We start from the raw sequence: 16,029 nt of genomic DNA on the forward strand, positions 1-16,029 counted from the left end.
ATTGGCTCTTACGAGGCCGCAGTTAGATTTTCTAGCTGAAAGAATCTAGGCTTTCCCTCTGCTGGTTCGCCATAGGATGTTGTCGTGTGCTACTTGACTTAAATTATTTATACACTCACTTTTTAGCACTATATACCGAGATGAAAACTTTGCAAAATTTTATTTTTTTTTCTGAAAAAATTTAAAACTTTTGGTGCCTTAAAAATTTGAAAAGAATTTTTCTTAAATATTGATTTAATTTGAAATAATGTAAGTATGTTTAAAAAATATATATAACAAATCCAGCTTGAAAAACCTTTTTTCCTAATTTCTAAAGTATCGGATGAATGCCCTCAAGCATTTATGATTTCGCACTTAGCGTTTCATCGTAGCTGTGGGGATTAGGCGTTCGACTTATAAGCGTGCGGTGCTTGCGTTCGATTACTCGGCGCTTGCAAATATTTTAATAAACTGTGTTTCTTTTAGTTATTGGTAATAAGCCTTCTTCTCTATCCAAATTGAACAATTAGTTTAGTTTTAGAATAGCGTCTCAATAAAAATACGACAAAAATAATTTTTTTCAATATACACTACCGACAAAAACCATGGGACTACCTGGGTTCTTTTAGTTGCATGGAATTATCTAATTTTTATAATAAAAAAAAATTACATTTTTTTCTAAAAATATAATGAAAAATATACCATTTTTGCGTCCATTGATTATAGGTTAAATTCTATGTTACCACTCTGTCAGAAATAATACAAAACAGTCTGAATAACAGCATTTTCTCAAGTTTGGAATAACTTTCATCTTTCATTTTTCTTCAGCTTACTTTAAAGATAAATTCCATACAATTTAATCAACGGCTTGACAAAATTATGCTGATTTTTCCTCGGGTTCTGTTAAGATCTGAACCTAAAATAAATATGACGTAATAATTTTGAATTGCAATATCGTTCAGAAATCCACTGTTCAAATGCAAGAAGTTTTTACATTCTTTTAACTTTAAATCTTTAAATCTTTTCCTTGAATTCTTTAAATCTTTTTTCGGCTGTTCAAAAACTACATCTCACTGTCAGGGAAAGGGGGGGGAGCTATTAAAGAATGTTACATCAGATATGGGAAATATAAACGGAATTAACAATTTGTTTAAATGCTTGAAAAAATGAAAATTAGGGATTTTCTTTTACATCCATTCCTCTGTACTTTCCTTTACTTTTTTAAAACGAATTTTCCTCGTTCCTCCTGTTTTCAAGAAACCTGCTTCCCTTTTTCATTGTTTATTTGGTTTAAATGGGAACTGAATTAATAGAACCCAATAAGAGAATCCAACTATTTTTCTTTGAAAGTTCATTCTTTTTTGTTGAAAATTCTACTGATGTATTTTTTGTTAAAAATTCATATCTACTGGTTTAAAATTGTTTGAAGGTTTAACTATATTGTTGAAAGTTTTTTTCTAGTTAGAAATTTGAGTAAGCCATGATTGTATATACATATAGTAAAAAAATATAATATGACTTATAAGATTTTCGACCTGATGGATATTTTAGGATATTTTAAAAGGCTCTACCTAACCCGCCATGTCCTCTTTTAAACCTCGTTGGACCGTCGATGCCCCCTTTTCGTTTACTTAGGACCTATGTAGTTATTCTGTATTTGTATGTGACTTACCTTAAATTATTTAATTTGTTAATACATAGTAAAAAAACTTATGGGTAATCAGGCAAGGGAATGCTAATTTTTTAATGTTAATAACGTTAATAATATAACTTATAGAAAATATTATTAACGCTTTTGAAATTAAAGGTCAACAAATCGACAACTCTAACTTTGCTATTGTGAATTCTCTTTTTTTGAAGCTCCTTCAACTTTAAAGAATACGTTCTCATCATTGATCTCATGCTTTCCACTCGATTTTGTTTACAATGTGAACTTTTCTACACTATTTTTAACACTATTATCTCAAATGTATATTATATTTATTTCTGCACTTAGGGCTGGTACTGTTTATTCTGATATTGCAAAATAATGTAAAAATTTTATTTTTCATGTTTACTTTAATATTTGGTCCTTATTTTGCACTAATTTTTATTCTCAACGACCATTAAAAGGCTATCATTTCAATAACTTTATATTATTACAATTCATAATATTTGTTTGTATTGAAACATTCGTATTTTCATTCTCTTGTTTTTAAAATTAAAAAATGTGCGCATCATTTACAAAAACAAAATTGTTATTAAACATTGGATTGCAACTTGTTTCATTTTTCCATAAATTCAATTTGTTTATTTCCAATATTATTTGATACGATTCAAACTAAAAATAAGCATCATAGAGTAAAGTGGCCCGAAAAAAACTTGTAGATATAATTTAGGTGAAAAATTTTAATAGTTAAAATGCTTTTGCCTTTTTGTTTTTTTGTAGCTTGTATCGTTTCTCTAAAAATCTAATTTTTCTATTTTTAATGCTGTTTTTTTACGAATAAAACAAAAACTAGGCATCTTATCAAAAAGTAAATAATAACCAATTTGTAGATCTGATTTGGCTGCACTATTTTCATCCATTCATTTTTTGTCGTATTTTGCATAGTTTGACCGCAAAATAGAAATTTTATTTTTCATTCTTCTTTTTATTGTCAAAATTACAATTTTCAATTCTTCGAAAACATTAAAAAGTTGTAGAGATAAACTTGTAGGAACTTTACAAAGTAAGCTTTTTTATCGAAAAAAAGTCAGTAGGAAAAAATATTCACCTTCTGAAGTACAACGAATAACCGTACAGAGAATTTTTGAATCTTGAAAAAAGTGCTCCTAAAAATTTTCAAAATGCACTCACTTTTTGAATTTTTATCCAAAATCGCTGGCGAATGAACATGACCTTCAGTTTTCGACACGTTCCACTTTTTTTTAAATTTTGGCCTTATTTTTACGATTAGAAGAAAGTCTACTCGCACCATCTGCAAATGATTAAAAACAAATTTGTATATTCTTTCTTTGGTGAACAGCTTACACATATGTGGCATCCTATAGCTCGGCGGGGGTTTGCTTCAACCGAGAAAGTCATAGCTGTACTGTAAAAAAAGATATATTCCATTTTAAATCTCTGGTGGAAGTAAATAAAAGGACCCTCGTGTATCGGAGTAACTTTACGAATCTGTTGTGATGTTCCAATTCGGCCGATAATTTTACATGCGAAAATGTAAAATTCATTATGTGAAAGAATAAAATGAAATTTATCAGTTCGACAGGTTTCGAACACTCGAAAGCTCAAACTTCGTACAATTTCATGGAGATTGAAGAAACAAAAGCCGGACACATTACCACTTACCTAAAACACATAAGATACCACACTGAAAAAAATGGTATAGCTGTTGTAGCTAGAAATATATTGCTGGGGGGGATATTGCTGAATGTGCGATAGAGTTTAGGTAGAACTGCAAACTAGATAGCTAAGATATATAAACCGTCTGTCTCCTGCAGACAGAAAATGTGGGAGATAATTCTATCATTATTTGCACAACATTCTAGCAGTCATGATCAAACAGCATATTTCCTATAATTAGTTTGCTTGTACAGCTAAAAATTCTAACCTAAAATAATTGTAGCATCAGTTTTAGGTCTATAAATAGAAATTCACTTAAAAAATGTACCGCCTAGTTCGCACAACACTAACACCCGACTTTTCCGTTAATACAAGAAGCTCGTGCCTCGTGTCGTGTGGCTTGTGAGAGTTAAAAAATGAATAATATATACGGTAATGCAACGAAAACGATGGAACCGATTATGGAAATAAGAGATTTTTTGATTAGCTGTAACCTCCAGAATTATATTGAAGCTCTCAAAGGAAAGTAAGTATTCTCTTATCAGCGCGCGTATAACCTCAAAAAATCTTCGTTTACAACTTTTTTCGATACGCCCTAGTGTACATATTGATATGAATTGATTATAACTGTTTTTAATTTAAGATTTCTAATAATTAAGTCATGTATGTATCTAGTACATTATAAAGATTTAAGTATTTATATATATGGTTGATATATTTATGCATCATTATACCTAAAGATATATCGTCTATTAGCTAGAAAAAATTATAGGCACTTCAGCCAGAAAACGCAGCTAGATCGGCTGTCAAGTTTAGCTATATTTTTCACCTAGAATATCTAGCGGAACCTGGTTAGGTGTGACACCTATACTTGTTTAGAAATAGAAATATATACATTACAGCTAAATTTTCTAGATACTGCACCTATATTTTGCCTCCAAGAAAATCTGTTCAATACAGCTACCTATTTAGGAAGACGAAATCCATCGATACTTTTTAGCTGGGATCGCAAGAATTCTAGGTAATATACCTAAAAAAAATTTACAGTGTATGGGTATTTTTTTATGTTTAAATATTCCGTAAAAAAAATATGAAATATACGTTTTGAATGACCGCATTTTTTCGGTTCCAATAGCAGAAAATGTAAAAGGTAAAATAGGAATAGCTCGTATTCGGTCTACTTTGTGTGAAATCTGTAACAAAGTTGAACATAGCTGTAAATTTCCTCGCATTAAAAATAAAGATGCTCCAAAATTGAAGGATGAAGGCATCGATAAACAACGAATACGAGAGATGCTTTCGTATTCACATATTATTTGATTAATTATTCTAAATTTTAAATTAATTGTAATTCAGAAATTTTACAGTTTCCGCTCGGGTAAAATTAAAGATCTTTGATAAAATTAAAAATCTCGGTGTTATTTTCAATCAAAGGAAAGTGATTTTACCGACGCATGGTATTTTTACACGCTGCGGCTGAATTTTCCCTTCTGAACGTAAAGTTCGTACGAGGGAATGTGTAAGTTTATTTTTATCGAGTGTGTAATATTACATTGCTGTTCGAGGTTCCTTTTATTTACATCGGTAGAGGATGTAATTTCACATACTTTTGTAAAATCACACAGTGCAGTGTGTGATATTTACAACGATACAATATTTAATTTTCCGAAACTTTGTAACTTTACACAAATCTTTTTTTACAGTGTGGTTGGTGTTTTGTGCTGAGAAGTTCTCTAACCTTCAGCAGTGTTGTATTAAACGGGCGTTATTATAGTCTCACTTTCTCATTTCCATATTAGGATAGTTCAAAAATGTATTGCAAAATTTTTTTTCACAACACGAACATCGAAAATGGCGACTTTCGTACCCTGTGAAACGGGACGAAAATGGCTGTACGCAGGTGAGCGTGTTCGAAAGTATTTTAAAAACCCTAGAGTATTTGAACCGCTGGCGACCAAAAGGGGACACGGCCGGATTCAGCCTGAGAAGTATTGTCCTGAGTGTCAATTTTAAAATTCTTTCTAATTTCAATTTTAAAGACTGATACTTGTAGAGAATTTCAAGGCACATCTTTTTTTTCTCTTGCAAAAATTTATAGGTTTTGTAGTTTTTGAGATAATTGGTAAAAAGTGGATTTTTTGAAAACGAAAAAATTCCAATCTTTTTTCACTTCAACTCGCGCTAATTTAGCCAATTTTCATTATTTTCCGATTTCCCTAATACAAAGTAGGTGTTTAAGTCTTCTAAAACTATCTAATAAAGAAAAACGAGAATATTGTAATAAACAAAAAGTCATTAATTTTTTTTGTGTCAATGCAAAAATAATGAATTTTAACCTTTAAGCGCCTCGTTTAGCGAACGAATTTTAAGCTACGGAAAGCTTTTAGTGAGAAAGTTGTTCATTAAGGTTCAAAGAAGTTTTCTGGAAAGTTTTGGATCAATTGGATTAATAGATCAAAAATTATGAATGTTTCAAAATCCAAACGGTAATCCTGACGCTGTCTAAGAACGTGCCTGGCCGGCTACGTACGCGCTGCAGCGAACGACGTGAAGGTCAAGTCAATCTTACCAAAACAAATGCATAACAGTAACTCCAGATATTATCATTAAAATAATTTATTTATTGAACATTTAACATATAAAATTATGCATATTATTGAACAAGAATAAATTAATCAAACAATATTTTATTAGAAACTACTTTTAGTCATTTTCGTCACTCTCTTCAGTTTCTTCGGCATCTGGATTCTGAGTTTGTACTTTTAAAAAATATAATTCGAAAATTTTTTTTCCTTTAGCGCTTAAATACTGGAAGAGATTTTTTACATCCTTTATTTTGGCAGCTTTTAATCCAATTCGGGGCGGAGGACTTTTCGAAAGATTTTCTAGTTTAAGCGTAATTTTAAAGAAAAAAGTGGTTGGATTTTGCAACTCATAGTTGTCAAAAACATCCACTTTTCCATCAGGAAAAATATGCAAAACGAACGCTGTGCTGATTTGGAAATTTGTTGGCTTTCGCATTTTGTCTTTGAAACATTTTTTTGCAAAATCCTGCAGAAGATCTTCACACTTCTCGACCATTGTGAATGAAGGTGAACGAGCATTGCGAATCACTTCTACATATTCAGCTTCAGATTCAATTCGTTCTAATTTTTTCAGCTTTTGCGAATATGTGCCAAAATTCCTATCGCACTGGCAATAGGAATGGCCTCGAACTGGAAACACATATTTAATGTCGCTTTGCAAATAAATGGACAATAAAACCAAAAAATGAAACAATGTGTAGTTTTTATTTTGTCCCGGCCATGAGTCTGAAAATAATGTTATGCTGTCGAACTTGTCTTTAGCAAATTCTTTTAATACCGCGTATTTGATAAGACTGCAAACAGAGTTAGCACCCTTCTTTACAATTCCCTCAAGAATAGGGAACATGTAACTCTGGTTCGTAGTATGTACATGTACGTTAAATAGAAAAAGGCATGCTTAACGTAGGTAAAACTGCGCGGACACGGGTATTTTTGGCAGTGATAAATTCTGTGCAAAATCAAATTCACAGAATAGACTATTATTTTCAGAGATTATTTGCTTTTTTAACTTCAAATAAATTTCAGCATGGTTTTTGTGATTAATTACTTCTTCGTTTACCTCTCCATTTGTCTCGTTTTTGTAGCAAGTATTGCACACGTCAGTTCTAGGTAATTTAAAACTAAAGCCAACATTTCGGTTAAAATACTTAAAATAAACGGTTTGACTTATTGTCAATTTAGCCCCCGTTTTTTCTTTATAATATTTTCCGAATAATTTGTAAATTTCTACAAGATTTAATGAAGGATTATCAAAATATTTTAGGTTGGTAGAATTTCGCTTGTAATGTGAACTGTGATGTGGAATTGATTTGCAATGCTCTTCAATCATTTTTTTGAATTTTCTGTTAATTTAAGACAACTTTCGCGTACTCCACCTGCCAAATTTTTTAAAGGCTACTTATTTAAAATCTTTTTTTGAACATTTTCAACTCTTCTTTTGCCCAAACATAGAAAAGCACAACAAAATTTCTTACAAATCGGAACATTTTCTTCGTCAGTAGGAAATAAATATATCCAATGAATTAACCGTCCTAGTTTTTCACCTGCATTCATTTGGATAGGATCCTTGCATTATAAAAATCCTCTGAGAAAGACATTTTGTTCATTATAGTTTCCGAGATTCAAAAAATTTGTATGTACTTTTTCTTGTTGTACATTCGAAAACTTTTGGTAACATTTTTCTCCACAGCAGGATTCAATAGGTTTGAAAGATCTCTCTGGGATTAGAATATCTTTAGCAATACCGTCTTTTTTAGTTTTAGACTTTCTAATGTATTCTTTTCCCTCAAGAAATAACAAATAATGCTATTAACTTCGTCATTAAAATTTTAAAATAATTACTTTAGACTATCTACATATTATATATAGTTCAGTAAAAAAATTATTTAAAAAATCAAGAATAAAAAAGTCATAAAATATTAAATTTATGATTAAAATTTATTTAAAAATTTTATTGACGGTTTCCAATCGTACCTGATTTCTGGAACATTTTTTCTTACTTTTAATACACGAATCTTCATTTCTAGTTCTTGTTCTACCTTGTTTCATTTTAATATCTTTTTCTTTTTAATTAATATTCTCAAAAATATCTCAAAATCTAAAAAAAAATGCTTTTCCAACTATTATAAGAAACAATCACTTCGCTGATTCTTTGCTTTATTTGTAGAATTTCATAGAAGATGACAAAAAAAGTTACTGTTGTGCATTTGTTTTGGTAAGATTGACTTGACCTTCACGTTGTGCGCTGCAGCGCGTACGTAGCCGGCCAGGCACGTTTTTGGGCAGCGTCAAGATTACCGCTTGGATTTTAAAACATTCATAATTTTTGAACTATTAATCCAATTGATCTAAAACTTTGCAGAAAACTTCTTTGAACCTTAATGAACAACTTTCACACCGAAAGCTTTCCGTAGCTTAAAATTCGTTCGCTAAACGAGGCGCTTGAAGGTTAAAATTCATGATTTTTGCATTGCCTCAAAAAAATATTAATAACTTTTTTGTTTATTACAATATTCTCGTTTTTCTTTATTAGATAGTTTCAGAAGACTTAAACACTTACTTTGTATTTAGGAAATCGGGAAATGATGAAAATTGGCTAAATTAGCGCGAGTTGAAGTGAAAAAAGATTGGAATTTTTCGTTTTCAAAAAATCCACTTTTTTCCAATTATCTCAAAAACTACAAAATCTATAAATTTTCGCAAGAGGAAAAAAAGATGCGCCTTGAAATTCTCTACAAGTGTCAGTCTTTAAAATTGAAATTAGAAAGATTTTTAAAATTGACACTCAGGACAATACTTCTCAGGCTGAATCCGGCCGTGTCCCCTTTTGGTCGCCAGCGGTTCATTTATACTTTCGCGAGTTACGATCTAACCCTACAAGAGAAACTTCTCAAGTATTGACACTACAGCGCGCACAAACTTTCTCTGCGCTACAGTGGCATCACTTACGTTGCAACGCAAACTTCACGTCTCTTTGAAAGAATTGTCACTGCGTATTTGTCAATATTTGTGTCATGCAAGACACCCCCCCCCCCCCCCCCCCCCCCCCCCCCCCCCCAAGTTGCCATTTCCGGAAAAAGAAAATCAGTAATCGGGCACGTCAAAATCCCATTGAATTAACATGGGGAAATTTCGAATTTGACACTTTTTAGGGATTGAAGAAAAGTGTCTACGAAATAAAACCATAATAATAACTTTTATTTTCATCCAACACTCCCTTCCCGCAGCACCACAAATATGACCCAAAAATATAAAAACTACATTTTTACGTATTATTGTTACTTTTGAGCAATTTCTGTCGTATTTTTCAAGAATTTTTCTTGTAAAGTAATACATTTAAATTAGTATGGTAATAATAAAATAAAGTAAGCAAGAAATACAACGAAAAATTTTACAACTTTGTTATCCTTTCGTAAACAATGGAATTAAATTCTAGACCAACCGAAGTAAGTGTAGCAGCATCTAATACACCAAATGGGATGGAATTCCGAAAAGCGCTTACCTCCGATTAATTTTAAACTCTGTATACCTATGTATTTTGACGTGCTGATCGAAAATTTGATAGTGAAAATACCCGCAAATTTGATTTTCAAGATCAACCCCCCAAAAAACTATAGGAATTTTACGTTTTTTCTTTTATTTCAGTAAATAATAAAAATGTACAAAAGAGTTTTAAACAAAAGTTGTAGATCTTTCAAAAATACATATTTTATATGAACTATGTTTTTACCACATGACTGTAAGTTTTCGAGAAAAGAAGGGAAATGTCGGTACGAAGTGTAGAATTACTTACATCACACACGACACCCATTCCCACGTCTCATGGGAGAGGAAAGACACCCCCATGACTGGCCACAGAAATAAATGAAGTCTTTCAAGACCCCCTTTCCAACGTCTGATGGGGGGCAAGGCACCTCTATGAGTGGCCACAGAAAGAACTTAGGTCAGGTACAAACTCCTTTCCAACGTGTCATGGGGGCTGGAAGGCACCCTATGACTGGCCATAGAAATAACTTATCAGATACGACTCCCTTTCCAACGTCTAATGGACGTTAAGGGACGTTAAGACTTGAATAATTTTATAAAAAAGGCAAAGAATTTATTGTAAAATACTCTTTTCTTCTATTTTCGGGTATGCTCTACACGATGCAATGGTGTAAAAAACGAAAAATATTTATTTTCAATTAATAATTACCAAATTTTAAAAAAATTCCTTTTTTTAAACAATTTTCTTTCAATCAGAAAATAGAGGGGGAAGGAATTTTTTTACCGTTGCCAATGTGAAAAAAAGTGCACAAAATGTCTGAACTTTTCAAATCCGTTAAGTTTTTTTATTTACGATTTTTTAAAATAAAATGGCGGCCAAAAATGGAAACCAAAAATTTTAAATTTCGTTTCATCGATATTTTTGGTGACTTTTTCGCTCAAATCATATAAATATTTAATTATTACAGTAAAACGGTATTTGAATATTTTATTTTTAAATAAAACAAAAATATTTAGTGTTAAATTGGCAAAAGCATTATATTGAGTATATGAAAAATTATTTTATTGCTATTGTACGTCATTTTCACACCAAAATCCAATGCAGTGAGTGAAATATCGTTCTTTTCCAACGATTGAGTGATTCACTGATATTATTTTTATAAAATTAAAAGTTAATGTTTACTGATATATAATTTTACATGACTCTGCTGTCTAACACTGAAGTTGAAGCATAATAATTAAAGTACAGTGGAACCGCGGTTATATCCTGTCTGACTTATATCCTCCCGCGTTTATATCTTTGCGTAACTCTCATTTATGTCCGCTTGGCACCCACCACATGTTGTACTGTGAGGTGGTGGATGCTAAGCGGACATTAATGAGAGTTATGCAGAGATATAAGCGCGAGAGGATACAACTCAGACAGGATATAACCGCGGTTCCACTGTACTTTAATTATTATGCTTCAACTTCAGTGTTAGACAGCAGATTCATGTAAAATTATATATCAGTAAACCTTAACTTTTAATTTTATAAAAATAATATCAGTGAATCACTCAATCGTTAGAAAAGAACGATATTTCACTCACTGCATTGGATTTTGGTGTGAAAATGACGTAAAATAGCAATAAAATGATTTTTCATATACTTAATATAATGCTTTTGCCAATTTAACACTAAATATTTTTATTTTGTTTAAAGATAAACTATTCAAATACCGTTTTACTGTAATAATTAAATATTTATATGAGTTGAGCGAAAAAATCACCAAAAATATCGATAAAACGAAATTTAAAATTATTGTTTCCGTTTTTTGGCCGCAATTTTGTTTTAAAAAATCGTAGATAAAAAACTTAACGGATTTGAAAAGTTCAGACATTTTGTGCACTTTTGTGCACAGTGGCAACGGTAAAAAATTCCTTCCCCCTCTATTTTTTGATTGAAAAAAATTGCTTAAAAAAAGGAATTTTTTTAAATTTGTTAATTATTAATTGAAAATCAATATTTTTCGTTTTGCACACCATTGGATCGTGTAGAGCATACCCGAAAATAGAAGAAAAGAGTATTTTACAATAAATTCTTTTCCTTTTTTATAAAATTATTCAAGCTCAAACGTAAGAGAGAAATTTCTTCGTTTTGGGACTTAACGGATTAAATATCATGTTCGTTTTAAAATACGTATCATAAAGTGTAATGATGAAGAAAAAGTTTTGGCGGAAACAGTTGCAAAAGCCTTTGGCAAAAATAAGATTCTCATATAATTAGTTGGTTGTCCAAACGCTATAAGTATGCGTTAAAATTAATTAAATCTTGCAACATCACGTCCTGGGCACAACGGCACCATATGTATTTCAGGAAGCAAGAAGATATAACTGGACTTTGCTACATACTTTACTTTGATTAATAAGAAAGTATTTAATTATTTATGAAAATGTCTGTAACAATTGTTTTTGTTGCCCTTTTTTTGCAACATCAAACACTACAAAATTATTTGCTTGTATACTTTTTATTCTACTATCTTTATATTGTTAAAATAAACAGCATTGGAGTAATATCAATCTTCGCTGATAATGCGAACTTCACCTTAATAATAAACACGTAAAAATCACATTTCAATCATAATTTATAGCACATTTAATTCAGAGCCGATTACCATAACAATCTATCTCCTAGTTATTACGCAACAATTCAGTGACAAATGTCACACAAATATCTGAGGTAGAAATAAGGAAAAAAAATATGACTCGGGGCACCAAAAATGTTCGGTCCGGCACTGGTCATTTCTCATTAGCGCTAAGAAATTTCTTGGTTAGTATATACCGACCGTTTCGACCCCTACACTCAGCGTACGATATTCTCTGTTAGTTAAGTGCATTGTACATAATACAGTTAAGCTCAGCTATAGAGTTAAATTTATGTGCGTCAAATAACTCAAGAATGTGTTTCTCGTTCATTACCTGTTACACATAACCTCATATTGCAAACAAAAGACCACAAATCTAGTACCTGCTTCCCAGTATAACTACTTTTTCCCTGAAGACTTTGGAGAATTAAAAGAGGGCCTAAATATAATACAAATGAAGCCCTCTGAAAGTCCTTCTAAGGCCTATCAAGACCTAAATTTAGAGCTCTAGAGTAGAAATAAAATTTTGACTCGGGTCCAAGGGATTTTTAAGCAATTTTAATGGATTTAATCAGATTTTAGTGATTTTAGGGGATAAAGGCTTTCAATCGGTATTTTAATGAATTTTCCAGGATGTAAAATAAGGTTGAGTTCTAAAGGCTTATTATCATAATATTATTATTAGAATGAAATATGAGTCACTCTAGTATGAAGTTTTATTCTATCACTCCCCTTCTTCTTCACAGATCCTTGGTCCCCCAGGGCGATGTCACAAATCCAAACACACGCACACCGTTTCAAGTCAAAATGAAATGTATTAATATTATTATAATATTACACGGAGCAAACGATATCGCATTAATTGCAATATATACCGTACTTCCTGCGCTATATATCCTAATTATCACATTATAATAGCGTAAAATCGTTATATCGTACATTCCAAGATTTTACATTATATTATTATTTGATTATATTATATATACGCTTGTACGTTATCATAACAAGCTTTATTTCAATACAGAGGTTTTGCGATATCATTGTGCGATATCTTTTTCTCCGTGCAACTTAACCAAAATTGAACTAATCCATTAATGGCTGCTATTTTGTTCAAAATTCGTTCTTTTTTGATTAAAAATCAATTTTTAGAACTGTAAATATGACTTTTACATTCTTTACTGAAAATCGTCACTTTTAGTTTAAATGTCAACTATTTGGTTAAAAATTAACTCTTTGGTAAAAATTTAAATTGTAGTGTCGAAAATTTAACTACTTTATAGTGAGTTCGCCTTTCTGGATTAAAAATTCCAAATTTTGGTTAACATTTTTTTATTTATTTTTTATTGAAAAACCTTTCTTGGTTGAAAATTCACCTTTTTGCTTGAGGATTCAACTATTTGGTTAAAAAGTGGTCCTTTTGGGTTGAATTCAACTGCTTTTTTTTAATAAAATCTTTTTTGGTTGAAATATCAGCTATTTCTTTTTTGGTCGAGAATTTTTTGTTTTTATTGAATTCGATTTTTTTCGATTTAAAATTAAACAGTTTTTTTTATTCAGGTATGAGCTATCATATATTTTACTGAAAATGTTATTTTTTAGTCGAAAATTTAACTATTGTGTTAACCCTAGAATGGTATTTGCACGCCACCGAGGCGTAGACGAAGACAAGAATTAATGCCATACCACGTGATCACGGGACGATTTTGAAAAAATAAACGGATATAAAAAAAAAATCCATTTGTTGTCTTGAAATATTAATAATTAGAGGATACACGCCTAGGAAGCGTGTGGATACCATTATTGTACTAAAAGTCACGATACCGTTCTAGGGTTAAACATTCGTCTTTTCAGGTAATAAATTCGTCTTCTTGACTTAAGTCATAAAGTATTTTTTGTTGAAAATACAACTATTTGTTTTATAATTCGACCATTTAGTAAAAAATACAACTATTTGGTAAAAAAAATCGTGTCTTTCGCTTAAGAGTTTAAGTATTTGGTTGTAAATACAACTTCTTGGTCCAAAATTCTTTTTTTTTTTGTATCTTGAAAATTCACCTTTTCGGTTGAAAAATCATCTTTCTGGGTTGAAAATTCATATTTTCGGATTTAAATGTCAACTGCTTTTTTACACAAAATTCAACTTGTTATCTTGAAAACTCAACTCTTCTGTCGAAAATGTAATATATTTTTAGCTGAAATCATAAGTGATTGATGCTGAATTAAATTTGGTACATATATGCATACATATTATTTAAATGACGGTATTCTCCTATTTTCGTAAAAATTACCCTATTTTCCTGTTTTGAGAGTTAGCATTTTGGCTGTAAAGTCTATTAAAATATTATGTTCGTATCGTTTTTGTTTTATTTAAAGTGTTTATCAAATAAAATCGAAGAAATAATTTTGATATAAAAGAGGTGCGGGTGTTAGCATTTGTGACGTCGCCCTGGGGGTTCAAGGATCTATGACGAAGAAGGGAAGGGGTGGAATAAATTTTGAAAATAGCGCGACGTAGATTTTGAACGGCCCCTTTTCTTTAAAACTCGTCCGTAACTCCTGTTAAAATCTTACCGATTCTGATGAGGAACCAACAATAAGCAGCTAAATTGATATACATATACAAAATAAGAGAAAACCGAGGAAAATGTTAAATCCTATCCGGGAATTTGAAAACAAAATTTCGGCAGATACGCTGTAATTATATGCAAAACGTTTTATGAAATTTAAGTTACGCCCGATTGTTTATAAAAAGCAAGGAAAGGGCTTTTATAAGTTGTTAAATGACGCACCAGACCATGTATAATGAATGTCCTGTCAAAGCATCCTGTTCAGTAAGTTCCAAGATGTTCACGATTTTTAAAGAATAAAAACTAGAACCTTTTTTTCTTCAGTTGAAGTAATCTTCATCGTATCATGAGTATAAAAACCATAATGTGTTCATTTTTATTTTAGAGCTCGAGTGTTGCATATTCATCAAAACATATATCATATATCACTTAATATAAAAATGTATGAAACATATTTGAATGGCTTTCACATAATTTTAAATTAGTTTTACAACTTGTTGGTTTAGTAACATCTATAGAACAATTTACACACAAAAAATTTATGTTTCTTTATCTAGATTTTTAAATTTCGGGTAACGGTTTTTATATCACCGATAGTTTGATGAGAACAACAGATGTTGCTAACAAACCGACGAGCCTTACCGGCTATGCGAGACGCACTGAGTATATATTCTATCGTGGAGCAGATATTCCAGGAATAAGTTTGGCGTCTGCGCCAAAGTTGGAGACTTCTGTGGCAGTGGCGCCTTGTGTCAAACGAAATGTGTCTATACTACTCGACCTTTCCTTCTTTTCACTTTTTTGTATAAGCTATTTGTTCCACAGACACTTTGGATTATTTCCTCGGGGATGGATATCATTCTTGAAGCGATCACTCTTTTAAAAGAATTGGAAAATAACCCGATTTATAGAACCTAGAACTTATATTGAAGGGCAAGACCCGCTGGTATGAATCATGAATTCTGTTTTCGTGTCATACGACCATAAGTGATCGAAAATATAAAATTATTTTTCCTTTTTCCGGTGGAAGGGGGGGGGGGGTTGAAAAGTCTCTACTGAGTGCTAAAATGACTTCTTGAAAGTTTCGACAACAAAATAATTCTCTCAGATTCAGGTCAATCGTTAAAGTTGTGTACTATGATAATATAAGTCCTCATAAAATATATAGATCTCTTAACAAATTATCGTATGCATAAGATAATAAGTAATTATGCCTAAGATAATAAGGTAATAAGAGTGTGCGAACATGTTCGCACACTCAAGTTACTTAACCGAAAATGGTAAAATCAAGAAAGTTTCATTTGGCTCGTTAGTTGCAAGCCATTAATTTTTTTCTAATATGAACGAACAGTAAAACTTGTATAATGGGGCATTATTCCTCAACTGCCCCAACTCAAAAAGTCATGTTTTTCGATTGTCTCTAAATTCTGGGAATATGTTCGCCTACCCAACAGTAGTTAATCC

The 16,029-nt window shown here is 31.3% G+C and overlaps 1 protein-coding gene across 6 annotated transcripts in view; it reads right to left on the minus strand.

Annotated features, from left to right (window-relative positions):
• Positions 1 to 15,198, minus strand: part of LOC117168312 (serine/threonine-protein kinase 32B) — a 115,003-nt gene extending 99,805 nt beyond the window's left edge. For 4 of the 6 annotated variants that reach the window (XM_033353878.1, XM_033353879.1, XM_033353877.1 and 1 more), the window contains exon 1: positions 14,788 to 15,198. In XM_033353878.1, coding sequence (XP_033209769.1) covers positions 14,788 to 14,795 — 8 coding nt within the window. In that variant the 5' untranslated portion in view covers positions 14,796 to 15,198. Of the gene's footprint in view, positions 1 to 2,818; positions 2,940 to 14,787 lie in introns of all 6 variants that reach the window. The other 2 variants (XM_033353875.1, XM_033353876.1) reach the window with 2 other exon arrangements.
• Between the last annotated feature and the right edge of the window lie 831 nt (positions 15,199 to 16,029).

The sequence above is a fragment of the Belonocnema kinseyi genome, chromosome 2 (assembly GCF_010883055.1).
Source record: "Belonocnema kinseyi isolate 2016_QV_RU_SX_M_011 chromosome 2, B_treatae_v1, whole genome shotgun sequence".
NCBI classification, from domain to species: Eukaryota; Metazoa; Arthropoda; class Insecta; order Hymenoptera; family Cynipidae; genus Belonocnema; species Belonocnema kinseyi.